The 21,734-nt window shown below is 43.8% G+C and overlaps 2 protein-coding genes across 2 annotated transcripts in view; both read right to left on the bottom strand.

Moving 5' to 3' along the window:
- Positions 1-4,048: 4,048 nt before the first annotated feature.
- On the bottom strand, positions 4,049-7,597 carry FOXI1 (forkhead box I1). Its single transcript, XM_017825599.1, has 2 exons — positions 6,970-7,597; positions 4,049-5,962 (listed from the first exon to the last, which is right to left on the bottom strand). The coding sequence occupies exons 1-2, from the start codon at positions 7,535-7,537 to the stop codon at positions 5,409-5,411; spliced, it is 1,122 nt and encodes a 373-aa protein (XP_017681088.1). The 5' UTR covers positions 7,538-7,597; the 3' UTR covers positions 4,049-5,408.
- An 11,594-nt stretch (positions 7,598-19,191) lies between these two features.
- The window catches only part of DOCK2 (dedicator of cytokinesis 2), a 169,284-nt gene continuing 166,741 nt past the window's right edge, over positions 19,192-21,734 (bottom strand). Inside the window, exon 52 of the mRNA XM_017825591.1 lies at positions 19,192-19,934. Coding sequence (XP_017681080.1) covers positions 19,860-19,934 — 75 coding nt within the window. The 3' untranslated portion in view covers positions 19,192-19,859. The remainder of the gene's footprint in view (positions 19,935-21,734) is intronic.

Genomic DNA, 21,734 nt, shown 5'->3' with positions numbered 1-21,734 from the left:
AGTTAGATGGCCTGCTTGATTCATGGGCATGCTAAAAATAGAGATACCTGATGTCAACTGGAGACATAAAATTGTAAACTCAAAAACGTGTGGCCGTAAAATTGCTGGAGGAAGAACAGAAAAAGGAAGAGGCAGAAGAAGTTGAAAATAAGATCTTTACTGATGTAAAATGGGATTATGAACATGTTCTGGTGCACACACCCACACCCTACAAGTGCTTTAGAGACCTGTAAAGATTCTTCAGCTCCCCATTCATGCAGTTTCTGCTACTACAAATAAAAAAAATCAAGTGTGGGATTTCCACATGCCATATTCTACCCTAGATTTTGGTAAGGACTTACCATACAATAGGTTCAATTTTTGCTTATCTGATGGTCGTTTCTGACAAAAGCAATTTTCTCTCAGAGCAGAGAAAGACTTCAGTGAGTGGGGAAGCACTTTAGAGGGTTGTCCTGTTATACGAAGACCTTTGTAAAAGAAAAATCAGGATAATCAATTCATAATTAATCAATTAGGCCCCAGTCCAGCAAACCAGTGTGTCCTTGCAGAGGCTTTCTGAAGCCAAAGAGCACTGAGAGGGTTCTGGTGCCCCCATGTTGGCACTTTGCAGGGTGAGACACATCAGTCAGTGTTGTTTTACAGGCAAGGAGCTGAGTCTACAGTTTCAGATTAAATAGGGGGGAGCTGGGGTTCTTTAAACTTTGCAAGAGCTCTTAATAAGAGAAGATTTTTTTTCAGGAATCTTTGTCAAAGGAAAAATAAATAGTTTTTTGCCAATTACCTTAAATAGAAAATGATTAAAGTGAGAAAGCAGGTGAAAAATTAGGATTAGCTCTTCTAGAATTGGCTTAAATTGCCACCTCCCTTCTAGAATATTAGCAATAGAGCAATGAATATTATATGCTGCATAAGGCTAAAAACAATTCACTGCAAAGACATTTGCAGAGGAAAGCTTTTAGGATTTAAAAAGAATCAAACCCAAGCTGAGGTAAAGCACAATTTGCACTGCAATTCAGCCAACACAAGGCATGCAAAAATTCATTTTTGGGAGGTATTCTGAAAATTAATTTGCACAGAATGTCAGCAGGCAGGATACTGGGCAAGTGCACTCAGGAAGGGTTGTTTGGGTAGATCAAAGTCCTTATTGCCTTACAGCTAGAAAATTTAAGTGTCTTTCTGTCCAGGTGGTGACAGCCCTGAGGTTTCCAGGCCGTGACAAGTATCATCTGAGATGTACTGAACAGCAATCCCTCCAGGACTGCAGCAGTACAGGCTCTGGCAGCTGTCAGCACTTACAGCAGGGAAATCCAGGGGTTCCAAGAAGTGTCCAGCAGGCTCTGGGCTCACACTTCACAGATCCTGAGGTGTGGGTGCTTGGGCAAAAAATCCCATAGGTCCAGGGCAGCTCTTTCCAAGCTCCATTAGAAGCAGTTGTAAGGATGGCTGCAAAGTTCCATAAACTGGCAGAGTTAGGAACTGGCAAACCAAGTGGGAAGAAGGTAATTATTTTCCTTCCCTGGGAATGCTTTCACATGAAGCAACAAAGAAACTATTGACACTGCTAAACAGTGAAGAATTTCATAATGTGTCCCATTATGAGGGAAAGGTTAGTGCATTGTAATTCAGAATGAATCTGGCAAAGTCCCCATTGCTATTTATGGGAGAAGTAAATACTGTGAGGGCTGAAATGTGACTTTCCTTCACAGACACCTCTACCACGCCTCTTGGTGTCATCCTTGAACAAATTGTAACACTTAAGCTCCCATCAGTTTATCATCTGGAAGGGCAGGCATTTGGAATTTTGCAGTTAAATACAAACCCTTAAGCCTTGTGGTTTAGATTTGTGGAGTTGGAGGTGGGGTTTTAACTGAACTGCTGGGGCACAAAGGACCCAGAAAGCTCCATGGTCTCAGCTAAAGCAGATCCTATTATTGCAGGACTCCAGGTTTGCAACTAATCCGATGATCAGATGGAACAACCCCGAGGCTGTGATACAAGGGCTCTCTGTCTGCCCAGGGCTCTGCTGTGAAGCCCCAAACTGCTCCTCTCCCTGGAACTCGAGCCAAGGTTGGAGAGTCCCAGACTCCACAGCTGCAGGCCCAGAGCACAGAACCAGGAAACTGTGGAATAGGAACCCAGGGAAGGTGTTTCTAATGAGATCAGTGACAGTAAAGCTGCCTCAGGGATTCATCAGCAATATACCTCAGATATAATGTAGGAACTCATTACTCATTTATCGTTAATCAAGACACGCTTGCCTGCAAGTGGAAGCTTCTAATATTTGCAGATTTACCATGATAGAAGGAAAGCAAGTAGTAACTTATTCTGGCCACTTTAGGTCTGGCTGTGTTTGGGGCAAGATGGGAGCAGCCTGTAAGAGTTAACATTTAAACCAGGAACAAATAATTGCAGAGTCATGAAGCACAGTGTCCACAGTGGTGTGTGAAGGCAGCTGCATCTCAACACAGAACACACTCTAAGGATGAAATAATCAATCCAGGATCTTTACAGACAAAAGTATTCAGAGTTCTTGGAGCCCAAATTCTCTTTTCAAGCAGCACCAGTCACTAAATATGTCTGTAGAACAGACTATGGGTCTGTAAATATCAGTGATGTTTTAAATGTATTTTAGTTACTGGTCCTACTTTACTGGCTTCTTGAATAGCATACTTAAAACCAAAAATCAACTTAAAACAAACCAACAAACAAAAAGCCATCCTAACCCCATACCTTGATTATATTGGTAAAATACATAATTAAAAGCATTACCTTTGACAGAGCAGAGCTGCTGCTCAGATAAGAATAGTTGTTAAGTTTTCCTGTCGTGCAGTAGCTCCAGGAACGTATTGACACGTCTGGTTATCAAAACCAATTCTCCCTGAAAAACAAAAAACCTGGATGAAGAAGAGTGCTCCTCACTTGTTTCATTACAATGTAATTCTGTTTTGAGGAGAAATACAATTGCATCTCATGCCATCATCTTTCCACTCCTCCTTGAACAGCAGCTGATGTGCCACCCGGGGGAATGGTTGCAGGGGAACCAATTGACTGGTGCTCAGGGAACCCACTGGAAAACTTACTTTTGTCTGTGGAGAACTGGCATTTTGGCAGCAATTCCTCATCGTGCATAAGCCAAAAGTGGTATTTGGTTGACAGCATCTGGGAAGCAATGAGACACAAACTCTTGTCCTTCTGCACAGCTGTGTGGAGTCCTGTTATTTTTCGGGACTGGGAACTAGGGGAGCCAAGCAAAATGCTGAGTGACAAAGGGGTTGCTTTTTACTGTGTGCTGATTTAGCAACATCATTCTTCTTACTGTATTTCCCACCTTATTTCTCCCCACACTTTTGCTCTGTAGAGCATTTTCCATTTCAGCACTAAAGAAAATAGTCCCTTTCAGTTTTGTGAAGCGTATACTCCACAGGAAATACATTTCTGGGCAATTTGTTGTATGTCTGCTGAATCCGGGGCACAAGCTCAGTGAGTGAACACATTTCTCACTGTAACACGAGCAAGTCTCTCTCTAACAAATGCTGCCCCTGCTGAGTTGCAGGACACATTACAGCCCACCTGCCAGGCTGGGGTTCTGCAAAGGGGTTGTAAAATTCTGAGGGCAGGAGCTACAGCTCAGACCTCAGCTCTTCAGAGACACTTAAGTGATGGCACAAGGACACCACCAGAAAGTCATTTTCTTTTTTTCTTAAGCACAAATATCAGCAGTGCAGGTAGGCTTCGACTGCCAAGGGAGAATTTATTATAGTGGGTCCAAAACTATGCATAGTCAGAGCAACCATGATAGTGAAAAACTATAAGCATAAAAAAATCAAATAATGAATAAGAACACAGAAAAGATTGCACTCATGTTGGCTAATTCACATGCAAAAATTTGGTCTGGTTTCTGAAATTTTAAGTGATTCTGTGACCTTCTGTGGCTGTTAAAGTGCTCTTCCTCACACAAATTGCTCAATCAAACCACTAAGGAGACTTTTAAAGATGTAAGTAGTACAGTACACACACACAGGTACACACTCTTCTATACAAATGCTTTATTAAAAATGTTTCTGGGGTGGCCTGTAACAAAACTATACCCTTGTAGCGTTAAAAAAAAATCAAGGTAAAATGGTATCTATTACAATGTATTAATGTTTTCTATCACTCCAAAAGTCTGGTCAGTGCCCAGGTGTGAACAGTTAAACTCAATGTCCATGTATGCTGCAGGTTATCCAGTTACAGATATTAGTCTACACAAATGTGGAATTTCAGTCAAGTCTTGGTTTAGAAAAACTTCACATATATTTTAAAAATTTTTTTATGGCTACAGTAGAGTGTAGGAAAAATAAGCATTATTTCTAATATTTACATGAGCACAAATAGTACAGACTTTTACAAAATGACAAAAAAATACAGTACAGAGACTTTTTACAACATCTGCAATTGATACTTGGAAAGATCCAGCCTTTGGAATTGAAACCCAGAGGCAGTTAAATTTCTTACCTCCTTTTTCTTCTGCCCTCCCCCTCATCCCAGTATTCCATTTCTTTACTCAGTAGAAATGATTAATGGGAAATATTGAGATAGAGTAAATGTGGTTTCCTCTTAGAAAACACATGTATTAAATATATATATGTAGAGAGAGAGAGATACTCAGGACAGATCCTGTTTCCCTTATGTGAATAGATTTGCATGTGTAAGGAAAAAAAATTGACCCTGTAATTAGAATTGAAAGCACTAAGATCTGCACCAGCAGAAGACAATTCCACTGTATTTTGTTATGTTTCCCTTCAGCTTCAATATTCCTGTTGTGTCCATGCTGATGTTGCTTTCCTTCACAGCCACATCCCCCCCGGGGCTGGAAGGGGGTCAGACTTTTGGCAGTGCCTGCACTAGTGTGAGAGACAACCAAAGACAGCCCTCACCATTCAAGTGTTGGTTGTTACTCACTAGACAGCAGTTTTTATTCTGGATCCTTCACAGCTTTAACCAAGTAAGAGCTTGCTAAGCATGTCTAGTGCAGGCAGCCTGTACTGGCAACAGAGGATATTCAAAGACACAACCACATTTCTGTGAGCACTTTAAAAAGCAGAGCAGTGTCAGTGCCATGCCAGAAAGAGCTTCCTGCCTAAGGCAAACAGGAACTTCTCAAGGACATCTGTAGAGGACCCTGGTTGGCAGCAGCACAATCAGTGTCTGAGGAGAACTTTTCACTGTTCTCGCTGTTATGATCCCTGATTTTTCACGTGGAGCTGCCAAACGTGGAGTGTTTGTGATTTCAGTGAGTGCAACAAGCTTGTGGCTGTCAGAAGGAAGGGTGCAGAGGGTCCTAGAGACAACAGGCTAATGCTAACCACCTGCCCACGGGTCACTTCCTCTCATAAATAACTATACTTTAGCAGCTTAGAATCCTTCATTTAAACCTCTGTCCCTTCCCTGGAATACAGTGTGTTGTTGGTGCTGATACTGCTGTAAAAATGGGTGTTAAACTGGTTGAGCACAGAGTTGCCGTGGCCAAGGTGAGGGGAAGGCATGGAATTGGACCACTCTCCCACCCCGTGGCTGGGGATACTGGAGAGGGGGGAGTAGGAATTAAAGCCTCCCATGTTCTGTCCCATTTTGTCAATGGGTTCAGAGCTGAGTCCCAGGGGCCCCGAGCGGCCCCCCGAGCTGGAGCTGCTCACGTAGGCCGTCATGCTGGAGAGGAAGTTACCGAGGCACGGGCTGCTGGACGAGGGAGGGGGAGACTCCTTCTCGGGGGAGTTGTCAGTCCCAGGGGGTGAGTTTTCCAAGATATCCTGGTGCTCTGCAGCTTTGGGGCTGCCAGTCAGGGTGCTGTCCTCTGATTTCTCAGCTCCGAGCGTGGCAGCACTCGCCTCGATGTCAGACTTCCTCTTCCTCTTCCTGCGAAAGTTCCCGTTGTCAAACATCTTTTCACAGTTGGGGTCCAGAGTCCAGTAGTTCCCTTTTCCTGTCAAAGAGAATGAAAGTGCATTTTTAGTGTAAAAATATGCACACAAACAGAAAACAGCAATCATCTAGGGCTTTACAGTGTTTCTCCCCTTTCATAGAATCTGAACAATTGCATGAGCAAAACATATTTTTTAGTCATTGAAAACCAGAAGCCTGTCGAATTCTGAAAAAAAAAATAAAGTCTCGGGCTGTATTCTTTAGCCCACATGTAAGACTACAAGTGGAGCCACTGGGAGGGCTTTAATGTTTTGTTTTCTTGGTGAGGGAAGGATGTTTTCAGTATACAGTTGGTCTTCTGAATTTATGGCAGAGAGCAATCAAATCCCATACTGGGCTGTTCCTCCAGATTCAGTGGGGGCGGATAGCTTTCTAAAAACATAAAACCAGATTTTTGGCCCTCTGTTGCAGCATAATTGAGTGTGTTTTAAATGCTCCCAATGGTAGCACAGCTACTGACAGAAAACAATAAATAATGGAATATCTGACGGCATATCAGCCAAGGGGTCGGACATGGCAGAGGTGTGATTCCAAGGAAAGCACTATTTGCAACAAATAAAATGAGAGCAGCCTGCTCTCCTCTGGAAAATCAATATTGACTCCCTAAAGCTATTGGATTTCTTTGACAAATCTGAATTTGCCTTATCCCCTTTCCATCAAATCCCGGTTAAGTTTGACTGAAGTCATGCATTACACCAAACAGGTCCTGAATGTGCCTTGCCCAGTTGGAATGCTCCATTGATCTGTGCTCAGGAAGACCCAGAGCAGGACAGAATTCCCTTCCCCTCAGAGGTGTCACAGCAACACTAATTCACACCTGAATTACACTCAGCTGCCTTCTAGCTCAGACCTCTGCAAACTGAAGTGCTACTCTGTGTTTGTCCTCAATCCAGGCTGTTATTAAGTGCTTCCTTACACTCTTAAGGGTGGGTCATCACAGCCTCTTTACAACTGGGCATTTTTAAATCGATCAAGTTTAATTAGAGGGGAGAGGGGAGGGAGCTGTACCTGGATCATCTTCATCTCGAGGCACCTTCTTGAAGCAGTCGTTGAGGGACAGGTTGTGCCGGATGGAGTTCTGCCAGCCAGCCTTGCTCTTGTTGTAGAAGGGGAAGTTGTCAGCCACGTACTGGTAGATCTGGCTCAGCCTCTTGTCAGGAGCCCCGTGGATTGCCATGGCAATGAGGGCAGAGTAGGAGTAGGGTGGTCTGACCAACTTCATGAGCTCCTCTTGGGACGGCAGAGGCAGCCAGCCGAGGTCGGTGCCCCCCAGGCCGTGCATGTTGGGCAGGAGCTGCCTCTGCACGCCGTAGGACTGAGGGATGAAGGGGCTGGCGTTGGACCCCGGCAGGTAGGGCGGGGGGGTCATGGAGGGGCCGTTCAGCCACAGGTAGGGGTTGGGAGTGGCACCGTAATCCGTCGTCTCGAAGGTGCTCGGCCTCTGGGGACTGGGGACGTTCTGCGGATGGAAGAAGTTCTCGTAGTAGATGTTCATCTCTGGAGGCTCCTGGCCGATATTTGGGAACTGTGGGCTGCAGCGTGGTGGGGAGTGGGGCTGTGGGTCGAAGAAGCTCATGCTCCAGCCCGGGCGGGAGGTTGTGACACACCTGTGCTAGTGCTCCTTCCCGGACAGGTGCATCACCTGCGCCCTGCCCTAGCTACTTATGCACCTGTAAATGTTTCAGCCAGCGCTGCAGGCTCCACCCCACAGCCCTGAGTGGCTGCAGATGAGGACGATATCCTTTTTGGAATGCTGGCAGTCCTGGGCAGTCACTGATGTCACATCAACCAAATGGGAAAGTTAGGACTGGTTATCTTCTCACCTGAACGAAGGAATTTTCCACTAATGTCATACACATAAAGAAAGCCCAAGGTGCCTTGAAGTTAAAACTCATCAGAGATCCTTCTCTTCCTACCTTTCACAGCGAAGCTTTAACATTTAGTATTTTTTTTTAATTAAAAAAAGCCATTTTGTGCTGCTGTTAGTAACAGCTCAGAATGCAAAAGCCATTGTCACTAGTCAGTGAAACAGTAGGGATATATATGCTTTAAAAAAAAGAGAAAAGAAAAGAGAAAAGAAAAGAAAAAAGAAAAGGTCAGACCTTTTCCTTTTGTAACTTTAATTGCAGAGTTGCTTGTACTTCCCCCTAGGCAATCACAGTACTAGAGGCAAACTCTGTAGCTGGTTACTCACGTGAGTAATCTTACTGATAGAAAGGGAATTAACTCCCTAAAGTAAGGATTAATCTTCCGAGCAAAAAAAAAATTCGGCTTAATCATCAAACCTTTCTTTAAAGCTTAAATTGGGGAACTGAGATGGGAAATCATTATGTGCTGCTTCCTCTCTGCTGCAGGATTGGTGCAGAGAGCTCATAAAACCTCTTAGCACAATTTCCAAACAGGAAAGGGGTGGCAGTGTTTGGCTCCTCTCAGCTAAGTTCCAATAACTTCATCTGTAGCTGTACAGGCAAAAGTTGATTCCTTAAATTAGGTGACAAGAAAAAAAATTCTGTCCCCTTTTTTGACTTGGAAAAGTACTTAGTGCCTCGTGTGGCACCTTGAATGTTCGAAGGAGGAAAACAGAGCTGCAATGTCACCACCCCCTATCTCAGGGGACAGCTCTTCACTGCATGGAGTTAAACCCATTTGCAGTGATATTTGCACATTTTTTCTGTGATTAAGGCACATCCATGCATTTAGAACTTGACTCACCCTTAACACCATACCATTACAGGAGGTCCTGGTGTGACAGGGCCTTTCAGGTGGCTCTTGTCCTGTAATTTCTGCAGAAACACAAGTTTTGACCCCTGGGTTTGAATTCCTGGCTGCACCAAAGATGTTCTTCCTTTGTTCACACACTCATCTTACTCTTTTGTGCTGCAGCAGCAGCACCAAGTTCCCCCTTCCCTAAACAGTAATGATTCAGCAATGTCACATCCATATTGTTGTTGCTTCAAAAGGAATGAAAAAAATTCCACTGGAAATACTACTGAAATATTGAGTACAGTGACAAAACTGGCCAATTTGCCAGCTCACAAATGCAGCTCTACAGCTGTTGTTTTAAAAATACATGCCTTCCCTGCACAGAAAATCATTTGTGCTACAACAAACAAGTTACTACTTTAATTTGAATGACTGAGAGCTCAGAGTTGGTGCAGAGACACACATTAAGCAGACAACAATTAAGTGGAACATACTGGGACCGGCTTATTTTCTAAGTGACAACTGCTGTGCTAAAGGTGACTTAAACAAAAACAAAAAAAAAAAAAAAAGAAAAGAAGATTCATTTTACAGGAGCTAATAATTTGAGTACCTCCTTCCTCAAGGAACCTCTCTGAAATAATTTTTTTCTCCGTGGGAATCTGAGTTACAATCATGCAAAAAGCTGTTAGAACAACATTGCCTACAGCTTCCTAATTAACTTCCTAACATATGGCTATATTTTAGAATTATATGTGTAGTCCTGCAAATTTTGTTGCAAATATTATTACAATTATTGCTAATAATCCCCCCCGTTTACAGAAGAGTCCACAGAAAAAAGGTTTAAGAAATGCTCACACGAGTATAAACACTTTTACAATGAACTGAGACCCGGAATATAGTGAGAAAAGTAAACATAATGAATTTTTCACTGCTCAGCAAATTACATTTTTGCCAAAGAAACCCTTGAAAACAAGAAAAGCTTGTAAATTTATTCCAAGAAGTAAAAATTCAGCTGACTGCATCATGGACTCGGATGAGTGATATCTAAATACTTATTCCCTGAGGTGCTCTGCGTGCACAGTCACAGTTAAAATGCACTGAAGTGGGTGCTGAGTGAACACAGGCTTTGAAAATATCCCAGGCTGCCCCTTATAAAGGGAAAAACAATACTTCTGCAGCCAGAGGCTGCTGAAGGTTGTAAAATATCCCCTGCAAATTAATCTTCAAGAAGTTTTGGTGCAGTGCACCTGAGCAAGGTCAGCTGAGCACGGCGAGGATGCCCAGCACTGCCAGCCCTCCCTGGGGTGACACCTGAGCTGTGTCACACACAGCTAAGCAAAGCAAGGGCTGAGGTGAAGAATGGCAAGCGCTGCTTTTACAGCAAGGAAGTGCAAAGACACCTGTGGGCTTCTGCCTCCGAGCTGGGAAAGGGAGTGCAAAGGTCTGATCCCTCCCTGGCACAGCCTCCAGCAGAGACACGATCCAACAACACTTGCCTTCCAACTGGCTGGGCCTGATTTCCTCAGAGCAGAGCATAAACAGTGCCAGTAAAAAAGCACTTTGTGAGTGCTCTGGGCACACCTTGGTGCTGCGGGGTGGCTGCAGAACACGCTCCTGGGCAGCACTTGGGGGGCAGATGCTCCTCTGGAGGCTGGAAGGCAGCAAGGAGGGAATAAACCCTGCTCAGGCTGTGATGGGCTGGTCAGAACTGGAGTTAACTGAACACTGCCATGGGGTCCTCACCACAGGGACTCCTCTCCTTGGCAGGGCTGGAAGGAGGCAGCAATCCCAGAAGTGGAGAAAGGAAAAATGGTGAGGCTTCCACAGGAAGAGGCTGGGAAAAGGCGACGTGCTGACCAAGCTGAGCTAACAGATCGCTTTTAGGGCTGAAAAACTCTGCAAATAAAATTATGCTGGGGACAAACTTTAATTATGGTTACTTCCAAATGCACTGGGTCCAGTGGGGTCTGGTCTGACTGTGCAGGATGCCATCATGTTTTTAGCATTTCTCTTTGCTCCAGCTCACTCCTGCACAGCCCTGGGTTCATGTCTCCCCCAGCTGCAAGTCTGATCAGCCAGAGACTGTTGGCAAACCAAAGACTGTCGACAACTCTTGAGTTATTCAAATATTTGCTCCTCTCAGTTTCTTAAGTGAAGCTCCAAAACCTGCAAGGTCGAGGATAAGCCCCTGCAGAACCAGTGCTTTCATAGGTTTTTTTAGGTCAGCTCCTATATACCCCTCTACTACAGCCAAAAGTAATATTTCTTCACAGTGACTGCCTTTTTAGAAGGGAAAAGGTAATTATCTGAAATTTTGGGCTATGAAAGGTTCAAATTTATTTCATTTCAACTAGGATTCCTCAGCATTTTCACTTATACACCAAAAAACCTTGACATGCAGTGTTTCTGAAATGCAGTGAGAGGTGTGTACCCCCCAGCACAGTGGGAAGCAACACCACACAGGGTCAGAAAATAGAGAATAATACGAGGAACATTCTGTAGTGTTTTGGCTGAGATACACCAAACTACTTTCTTAATTGGATTTCCCAAAATGAAAAAGCAAAATAAAGCATGATCCCTGCTAGTCCTACAAGCACCTTTAGGCCACCATGCTGTTTCACAGTATTTTAGAGAACTCAGACCAATAAAGCAGCATTTCCTGCAGGATGCAAAGTACAGCAGAGCACAAACCCACTCTGATGGCTTAAGCAAGTTCAAGATTTTTTTGGTTGAAGATTTATCCCAGCAAATCTTATAACTCACCCCACATCACTTGTCCCTCACATGGGCAACATCAAGCACCCTGCATCCTGTACTTCAGCTGGTTAATCAGAAATTAAATTGAGTGTTTACACTTGATTCAGATCATGAAACTTATTGCCAGATAATCCCATGGTGCAGAGTTCTCTTCCTACTGAAGATGAAGTTTAAGTTGTAGTGACAACATTTTGTATAGCCCCAGTCCTGGTGTATTAGCACAGTTTAACACCTTGCTGAAGAAAAGTTGGTACAAACTATTCATGTGGTGACAAAGAAGAGGGAAAAAGTGTTTTTGAAAGAGTTCACATACAAGTCAGTATAGCAAGCAACCCACCTTGTGTCAAACAATTCTCACCCTGAATTCAGAAACAGCTCCCTGTCCGTCAATAGGACATTTTCACATAATCTATGTCCTCAGTTTTTAAGCAGATTAGTTGTAGAAGTCTTCTTGTCTTATTCCAATAACCAGCTGCCCAGCACCTGCAAATTAAACCACACCATCAGAAGAAACAAGGTGTAGCAGGCAAAGCAATGTCATCTCAAGGACATTACAAAGAGCATAAGAAATGTAAAATACAGTATTACAAAACAAGGGAGCGGAGCTTTATTTCTAGAAATGTAGGTTGAACATTAAATTAATGGAAAAGGCAATATCATTTGGAGCTGTGCCATAAATGCTGCAATGCCAAAATGCCCTTAGACTTTTTAAGTCCTCCAGAACAAAATCACTGTGGATTTTTAAAGCAACTTAATAACTGAGTTTTTAGAAGACTGTAAAACCTTGTAAGGGCTCGTGGCTGCTTTCTGACCATGAGAACTGTGACAATAAAAATAGTCATAACTCCTGCCTCCACTGAGGCTTTCCACCATCTTGCCAACACATAATAAATGTGGGAGAGGGGATCAGGTGTCCCCTGAGTTATGTATTAGTCGTGACAGTCACAGGCAGGCAAGGAATCTCCAGCTTCTCTTTGGCTTCCTGCGGCTCCCACGGGATCTGCTGCACTTGGGGACACAGACTGCTCAGCCCTGGAAGAGAGGGACAGCTCAGGCTGAATCAGTCTGTAACAAACCCTTCTCATGGCAGAAGCCAAGGTGTCCCTCTCAATTATAGGAAATTAATACGAATATAGATACTTAACCAGTCATACTTTGAGAGCCTCACTGCTGCTGCAGCTTCCCAAATGCTTCCCTCTTTTGGATTATCTGCTTGTTCTTCTACACTAAACACTAAATGTTTGTTTATACCAGAAACCAACGGTGCTAAAATCAAATAAACTGCTGTGTGAGCGTCGATGTGTTTACCAAGGCAATTAGTCTACACACCTTTCCAAAACCCTTCAAGGTTTAAATTCTTGTGCATTTCAATGAAATTAATTTATTTCAATGCATTTCGACGATTTATAGAAAGAAAAAGGAGTAATGTGCTAATATTTCTGCTTCAGTCACATTTCAGCATCAAGGTATTTGCTGGGACGGATAAATCAGCTCCTCCCACTCCACGATTCAAATGGAAATCTGAAATTGAAAAGACATTTCAGAGCCAATGATTTGTCAGAAAACGTGACTTCCTTTTCCAAGGGAAAAAGAAAAAGAGGTTTTGTTCGGTGTTCCACAGCCTTTTGTACTCTTACAGCACAAACACTGGGGGAAAATTAATTAGCAACTAAAACGGGGGAGTGAATTGGCGCAAGTCAGCGCAGGGAACTCCTCTCTGGGCACACCCAGCCATACGTAAACTTCGGGTTGTTTTAAAGTAACCAGGGTTTAACTGCACTAAACCAAGATAACCTGACCCGCGGAGAGGCTGATTTACAGAGCTGTGAATCCTCGCACTTCCAGCCGCTCCGCTTTGGTTTTCCCGGTGCCCAGGCAGGGAGATCGCTCGCTGGAGTTCCACGATACGGGCGAAGTATCGCGACTGGTCATCGCCCCCTCGTGACGATCTGTGGAAATGTGTGGATTTAGCGCGGCCCTGCCCTGGGGAACAGTCACATCTGTCCTGGTGTGATCCAGGTGTCCCCGGGGCAATATCACCTGGGCCTGGGCTGTAGCTCTGGGATCTGTAAAAACAACCCATGGGACACGTAAACATTTTAAATGTTTCGTATTAGAATCCTTCGTTTGCTTTGGAAATCTGTGTGGGAATTCTGGTGCATTTAGAGATTTGTGTTGGGTTTTTTTAGACTTGTTTCCTTTACTTTTTTTATTTCCCAGTCCTGATCTCCAATAGTCCTGTTTTCCTGTCTTGTGAAAGGGGTCTAAATGCAGTTGTTAAGAAAGATTTTACAAGTTAATGTAATTGTCCATTATTGACTATGTCAAAGCAACTGAAGGAAAGACTTCCCATTCCTCAGTATTTCTACAATCCAGGTATCCAACCATAACGTGCTACAGCTTAAAATAAAATACAATATTCTAGGCTAAAAGAGCTGCATCTAAAGCTATTCTATCCAGGATTGTTTTCTTATCTATAAAAACATACAACCAAACATTCTGAAGAAATTCTTCTCTCAAATATGTGTCAAACATGGAGTGTGTTCAAGACATTTTCTAGTTATAAGATTCCTACTAGCTCACCTAGATAAGCCTCTTTTTTTGGCTGCCCAGGGCACAGATACCTTAAATGACTGTTTCCTGCTCCCCATCACCTTTCCTGTGCTTTTTGAATCGATCACCATTTAAATCCATGGTAACTCTGGCAACAGCCACCTACCACGAGCTGAACTAATTCAAGTGATGGGAAGGCCCATTTTGTGTTAACTAAGAATCGGAGATCATTCACAGCTCTCAGGTGAACCTGGTGCTAAATGCAGGCTGAATACCCACATATAATGGGGCATCTGGAGCTGCAGAATGCACTGATACACATGACAAATCCTTAACACAGACATTTACAGCACAGACACTCACAGTGGATCCCAGGAAAGATCCCTCATGGCACAGAGAAGCTGTCTGCTATCCTGGAAGACACAGAGCTATGTCGAAAAAGGATAATTCTACCCAAACCCCAATCAGCACCAACTGTCCTCACTTTAAAACCACGATTAAATTTACCTAACATTTTAAAGTCTATGAAATCCGTGGCCTAGCCGGGGTTTGTTTGCAGAGCAATTATTCGTTTACGGTGTTAATCTTTAGCACACACTGCAGCACGGGGGCAGATCAGAACAGAAATCACACCCCGAGTCAATAAAGGACAACTCCTCTCCTCACCCCCAGCAGTAAATAGTGCCAGTGCTGAAGTCCTTACGACTGAGGGCAGCCCCTGGAACGTTGCTCAATGTTCCCCCTCAAAAGGACCTCAAATGCCTAAAAGCAAGTAGGAACTCAGTTCTGGGAGGGAAATATAAGTAATTTCTATGCTAGTGACTGCTCCAGGCATCCAGGATAGGAGATGGCTGCAAGCTTTTTTCCATGGAGGTTTCCATATTCCTCGGGGGAAAAAAGAAAGATGTATCTAAAATGATGGACAAATCCACATCCAAAAATTATTGAGGGAAATGATCCTTAAACTGTTTTTCCTCCCTCCTCAGAAAGGGTTTTAAAAATTTGGCTTTAAATTGCCTGAATTCTCTTGATTTCTAAATGACAAAGGTCCTGTGTTTGGTTAAGTTATTCCTTTTCTCTTCCCACACTCTGGAGAATTGACTTGTGCTTTTGTTTTAAACAAAATGCCCTAAGTGAACAATTCCCATTGATGTTGGCATATACTGAGCCAGTCTCTGGGATAAATGTTCCATCTGTTAAATAGATTTGTACTGAAACAACATAAAAAAATTGGTTCTTTTGGTATTTTCCTGATAGTTAAGCTAAAATCCTTGAAAACAGAAGAGGAAGTTAACACAGAGAATTGTGTGGTTGGATGGCTTTAGACACAACTCCTGGACCTCAGCTGACTTAAACATAAACCAGATTTAATAACAAACAAACCTGCTTTCTCATTCCTGCCTTTCTAATTGAAAAACATGTTTAGCAGCTCCTCTTGTTTCAAAGTGCCCTCATCCCATGACCAGGGTGAAACAGCCCTACCTTTGAGCTCGAGGAGCTTTTAGTGATTTAAGCTGTATCATTATTTCAAAAATGCTCCTACCTAGTCAGCAGCTTTGATTCAGAGTCTATACAATTGCAAGAACAACAAAATACTTATGGATTTAGCCCAGGCCAAAGCAGAAATCCATACTCGTTAGTGCAGTCGATGTGAGGTCTCATCATGGCTCTGGGCATGGACTGGACTGTGATTTACCGGCCGTGGAGCTGCTGAGACACTTCACATTCAAACTGATTAAGTCAAATCAATCAAAGGCCACTTCAGCGTCTCAGCAGTTTGCCATCATTCCAAGTGTTTCATTTCCAGGTACCTGAACTGATCGTGAATGAGAGTCCACCCCACCACTGCCAGCAGCGCTGAAGCAAACAGCCACCAAAGCCATGAATATCAAACGCGGTTAAAGAGTTTCTCAGTCTCTGAATGCATTTTGTCCTTGAAAATCCAGTAACTTCATTAACATGACACAAAAGCATCGACCTGTCCATCCAATCCCCCACTTTTCTAAGAGCTCTTGACAAGTGGTTGGCACCGGTTTATTGCTTTTTGCCAGCTCAGGTGATTACCTGCCTTTCAAGTAGTTCTTACAGTAAAAGGGCTGCTGCCTTAGGACGCTCAGCAGAACATTGTAGCTGATGCTAAAACATCCTCGTTGACTCGCTGGATACTTTATGTCCTCCAGACTGAGTGAAACTTTCCACTGTTATTCCATTACAGCTTCCTTCTATCGACTAGAAACAGACCAGAAAATTCTTAATTCACAATTCTGCACTTCTGAAATTATGAACAAAGCCAGTCCTCTCTCTCTCCTGTAGACTGTGGTGTCCCAAGACAGAGAGACAGAATTTAGTTTTGTGAGTCCTTAAAGAAAGGGCAGGAACTTGATGAAGCAAATTTGGGAACTAGGGAAAAAAACAACCAAAAGCCAGACCAAATAATGCCAACAAGGAAAACGAAAACAGAAATCCAAGGGTGCCTAATGTGTCTATGGACTCCTCACAGAATAACCATTGTGGCGCCAAAGACCCCCACTGTGGTTTGGGACTAGGTGATCTTTAGGGTCTTTTCCAACCCAAACCATAATTCTACTCACTCACAATTTCTGTTGTCTAATAAAGAAGATTACAGGTGTGTGTGACACAGATAAAAGTTCAATGTCAAGCAGTACCTGAGCAGGTACACAAGTCTATCACACATTAATTGCCAGTCCAGGAACAGTGTGTTCCTGAGGTCTGTAAAATCTTTAATAAAACTCTCCTTCCTCCTCAGGAACTTGATCCTTATTGACTCAGACTCTGAACACCTTCCTATAGCTCACACCAGCTAATTTTTACAGAAATTTTAAAATTAAGGGAATTAAATTCCCTGCCAAAATGAACAGTTAAGTCATAATTCCATAATGAGGACTTGGTATCACTACATGGCACAGACAAGGGCAGGCTGGATACCCAGGGCAGATAAGGACACTCCTGAGTATCCTGATGTGGGTGAATGCCAACATTTGCTGTCTGTGAGCAGACCTTGTGCTGCACTGACACAGCAGCTCTCCTGGAGCTGCACCAGCATCCCTGACGTGGTGTTGCACTCCACGAGAGATTCCCAGGTACCTGAGCCTGTCCAAAACCCAGACATCTGCCTAAATTGAATGTCCAGTGTGCAGCTTAAATGCATCTTGTGGTGTCTCAGCTCCCTGCAGGTCAGCACATCCCACCTCAGCTGCAAAGCAGCTTTCCCACCCCCTGCAAACTCATCATTAATTACTCACACGACCCAATGATTACTCTGTGCCACACGACAGAAACACAGACTGTCACTGTCCAGCCTATTGGAAACATGGGAGAGAAGGTAAATGAGTGACACAGAAAGCACATGAGAACACTGTTGTTTTTTTCTGGCTCGTACAGTGAGAGGTGGCAGAGCTGTACAGATCACAACTGAAGCCACCCCTACTTCAGTATTTCCCTTCCTGCCCTCTGTGCTGTGTGTAAAGAATGTGAAATGTTCTGTGCCACCTGAGCAGACCTTTCTCTGCACACATGAACTAAAGGCCTTTGAGTTTGTGACAGAAATTATATTTTTAACCAAACTGTGCCAGATTGCCATACTGGCAGTTTATTATCCCAGGGCATCGACTGTCCTTCGTGCTGTGTTGTTCATTTGGACTAAATGTCAGCATCCACACTTTTTGGAGGCTGTTCCTGACAGCTATTTTTAATTAATTTTGGTTTTCTGAGTTTGGTTTTCCTGGTTGATTTTCATGATTTCAGGCTTGAAACTTGGGCTGGCAAGCAGAGGCCAATCTGTGGTGTGGGACAACTAATACAATTTTTGCTGATATTTAGTAAATTAAGTGCAAATCTAGATCCTCCATCAGGTATTAAACCTGAGCAAAACACAAGCATAAATCATGAACCACTGGCTTAACACTCCACACCCAACTTCCTTTGGACACTGTGTTCCTGCCTTCCTGGTATTGGTTTCTGGGCTCTCACCTCACTCCCATTTTTCACACTTTTTTGAGTCACACCACTTCAGTAACAATTCATAATAACAGCTTGAGGTAAAACTCTTATTTTTCCACTCACCTGCAAACAAAGCTGCAAGATACAATGCAAAGGTTAACCTTTGACAGGTATTCCCACAAAGAATAAACAGTTGCTAAATCATCCTTTTCTTATTCATTTTCAACAGAACCAGCTCTTTTCTTTTAAAATGATTTTTTTGTGTGTGTGTGATATCTTCCAGGTACCTGCAAATAATACTGAAGGCCAGCTTTGGTACCCTCTCTCCTCTTCCCTCAGATGTTAAACACACACACCTCAACCTCTCACTTTCTCCAACTCACAGACAACCTCCTCTATTAAACAGAGGGGTTTTCCCGGGAAAACCTTGTTCCTCCTCTGTGCCTCCTCAGCAGGAGTGTCAAGTCACTGTGAAAAGCAAATGAAACACAAAGTCTGTCAGTATTCATGCCAAACTCTGTAGCTGGTGTTAAAACTGGACCCATTTTGCTGCCTATGGTTGTTCTGGTGAAAAGTATTTCTTGGTGCAGTGTTCATTCCAATGGAGAATATTTCAAACCTCTCACAGAAAACAATCACTACTCCTGTCAACAGCTTCACTCTGACAACTTGCAAAGAGAATCTAAATTCATAAAGTTGATTATTCACTCTGAAACTAAGTGTTGATAGAAATACTTAGGCTTGGAACAAACTTCAGATGTCTTTCCATTGGTTCAAACTCTCAGCAAGGAATAACTTCAACCTCCTTGCCTTTCCTGTATCCATATAAATGGCAGCAAGGCCAGTCTCCCCCATCCACAACTCTATACGTGGTCATATTTTATTTACTTTATAGAGACCAGTGTAGGTGTCTGAAACATAAAGGGATGAGTGAAGGAAATAAATTATTAATCTTTTAGAAACCCCTCTATTTGGATAACTTACCTGCCTGTAGAAAGAACTGACAGGTAATAAGATGCTGACCTGCAGTGCTGTGGAGTTTCACACCACTGAACCATCATCTTCCAACTCCACCTCAGGAGTTGGGAAGACACAGAAAATCAGCTTAAAAGCAGAGAACTTGGACTCACAGAATTCCATGTCAGCAAGAAACCATTACCTTTCACAGAATGATACCTAGAGATTTCAGGGAGAAAGGTTCAAGGCAAATGAAACAGACTTTCAACATTTTATTGAACAGCAGAAAATGCAGCTTTTGTTCATCGTACTGCTGGATGTAACGTCGATTTGTACATGTGGAAATAAACTCTTGCACGTTTTCAAACACTAGAGCTGCTGTTCTGAAAATAACTCAGGCATATGGTGCCACAGCCTTGGGGAAGATTGAGGATACAGGGCAGTGTGCTGGGAGCAGCAGAGGGATCCGGGGGCTGGAAACCCAGACACAGCCACGGAGCAAATTGTCGGTGGCTATTTTGTGCCGAGCCATTTGTTGCCTTGACTACACTGCCAGAGAGTGTAAAGAGAGCTGGGGTGTGTCTGTACAAGCTACAGAAAACCAGGGCTCCCCGGCCCTTTGGGAAGGGCAGGACCTGCCTCACATCCCCCAGGGAGCGTTGCAGTTGGCCTTCCAGCACATCTCACTTCCCAGGAACAGGGCTTGTCCTCGGGGAACACACCAGTCCCTTTGACCTGGATAACCAGAGGCTCAACAGCCTCCTGTCCCACATCCCAGTGGACACATCCTGCAGTATGTTCTTCAGATGTTATTCCTGTATCTGTAGCACAAGTGTCAGAGCCCGTGAGTGCTGTTCATATTCTCCATCAGCCACCGGTGCCTTTCTTTAGAGTAGATGGTGCTCTAAAATAGAATATATGTCTGTATATATATTTTCAGCTGAGCAGTGGCCTCGTAAGGCAGTGAATCACAAATCTGTAGCTGAAGGTTTGAAATGGTGCTCCACAGACTGCTTTCCATCTTCCAGAACTCTGGAAATGCGCTGCAAGGGAACACAAGCAAATTGCCATGAGTTAAAGTGGCTCTGTATTGATGTAATGCACATATTAATTACCAGCTTGTGGCTTTAAGTTGTAGCTTAAAAAAAAAAAAAGGCATTGACCAAATCCTGGATGTTTTAAATAATTTCCCTACTCTGCAAAACCTTAAACCTGTGTTTAAACCTGTCCACATGATTCCAAGCATGCTATGAAGCACCTCATAAATGAATTTTTAGCTTTAGTTAGTCCTTTTTCCATCATGTAAGAAAGGACATTCTGTCCTCCTTATTTTATGTGCTATTTAGGTTTAAAAGTGAGTGGATGAGATCATGCTGCAAAGCCGTAACTCCTGAGTCTGAAAAGAGCAAGTGATAAATTGAATGTAAGTGAAATACTATAGACTTCAAATTAATGGGTTATTCTTGTTCCTACCAGAAAAATATGATTAAGAACACATTTAAATGCAGGTTTTCCCAAATATTGCTCTATGGTCCCTGAAGGCACTATCAATTTATTTTTTTTTTAAAGACTGCAGAAAGTAATGGAAGAAAATGAAACCTATTCCCTAGAGGAAAAAAAAAAATTAAAAAATGGTTTGTTTTCGAAGATCAGCAGAATTGATGTATAAAATACTACAAGTGTCCCAGAAAATTAAATTAAATGGAAGCTGTATGAGGAGTGGGTGAGGTCAGTTCAGCCTGGAGAAGAGGACGCTGAGGGGAGACCTGACTGGGGTCTTCAACATCCTCATGGAGGGAAGAGGAGGGGCAGGTACTGATCTCTGTGTTACAGGACCCCAGGGAATGGCTGGAGCTGTGTCAGGGGAGGTTTGGGTTGGATCCCAGGGAAAGGTTCTTCCCCCAGAGGGTGGTTGGCACTGACCAGGCTCCCCAGGGCAGTGGGCACGGCCCCAAGGCTGCCAGAGCTCCAGGAGGGTTTGGACAACACTCTCAGGGGCAGGGTGGGATTGTTGGGGTGTCCTGTGCAGGGCCAGGAGTTGGACTGGATGATCCCTGTGGGTCCCTTCCAGCTCAGGATATTCTATGATTCTGTGAAATGTCACCCTCCCTACCTGAAAAAACAGGAAAACTTTCAAATTCTGAATCTTAACGGCTGCACTGAATATACATTTTTTTTTCCTTTTGGCTGTCAAACACAACGTTAAATTCAATAGTTTTAATTTCGTGACATTTCCACAGAAACCAGCAAAAGGTCCCCCCCACTTTAAAAGAAAGCTCCCTGTCCCGAACAACACCCGGGACTCCGGCGAGCCAGTTCCGGCTTTCAAAGCAGCAGCTCTGAGCTCAGGAACCGGCTCACGGGAGCACGTTTGTGCTGTGCTGAGCTCCCTGCGGTGCCAGCGCCCCGTGCCCGGGCCGACACAGCCCCCCGGGAATTCCCCCCGGGAATCCCACCGGGAATCCCACCGGGAATTGCCGCTTCCCGCCTGTGCCGGCACCGCCGGGATCGCGGGCCGCGCGCGCCCTCTCGTGGTGCAGAAGTGGAACTGCACAGGGATGCGCATCCCTGCATCCCTAAATCCCTGCGTCCCTAAATCCCTGCATCCCTAAATCCTTGCATTCCTGCATCCCTAAATCCCTGCATTCCTGCATCCCTAAATCCCTGCATTCCTGCATCCTTGCATCCCTAAATCCCTGCATCCCTAAATCCCTGCATCCCTGCATCCCTAAATCCCTGCATCCCTAAATTCCTGCATCCCTGCATCCCTAAATCCCTGCATCCCTGCATCCCTAAATCCCTGCATCCCCAAATCCCTGCATCTCTAAATCTCTGCATTCCTG

This window comes from Lepidothrix coronata, unplaced genomic scaffold, assembly GCF_001604755.1.
Source record: "Lepidothrix coronata isolate B3197 unplaced genomic scaffold, Lepidothrix_coronata-1.0 Scaffold121, whole genome shotgun sequence".
Classification (NCBI taxonomy): Eukaryota; Metazoa; Chordata; class Aves; order Passeriformes; family Pipridae; genus Lepidothrix; species Lepidothrix coronata.
This window is presented reverse-complemented; position numbering and strand designations above follow the sequence as displayed.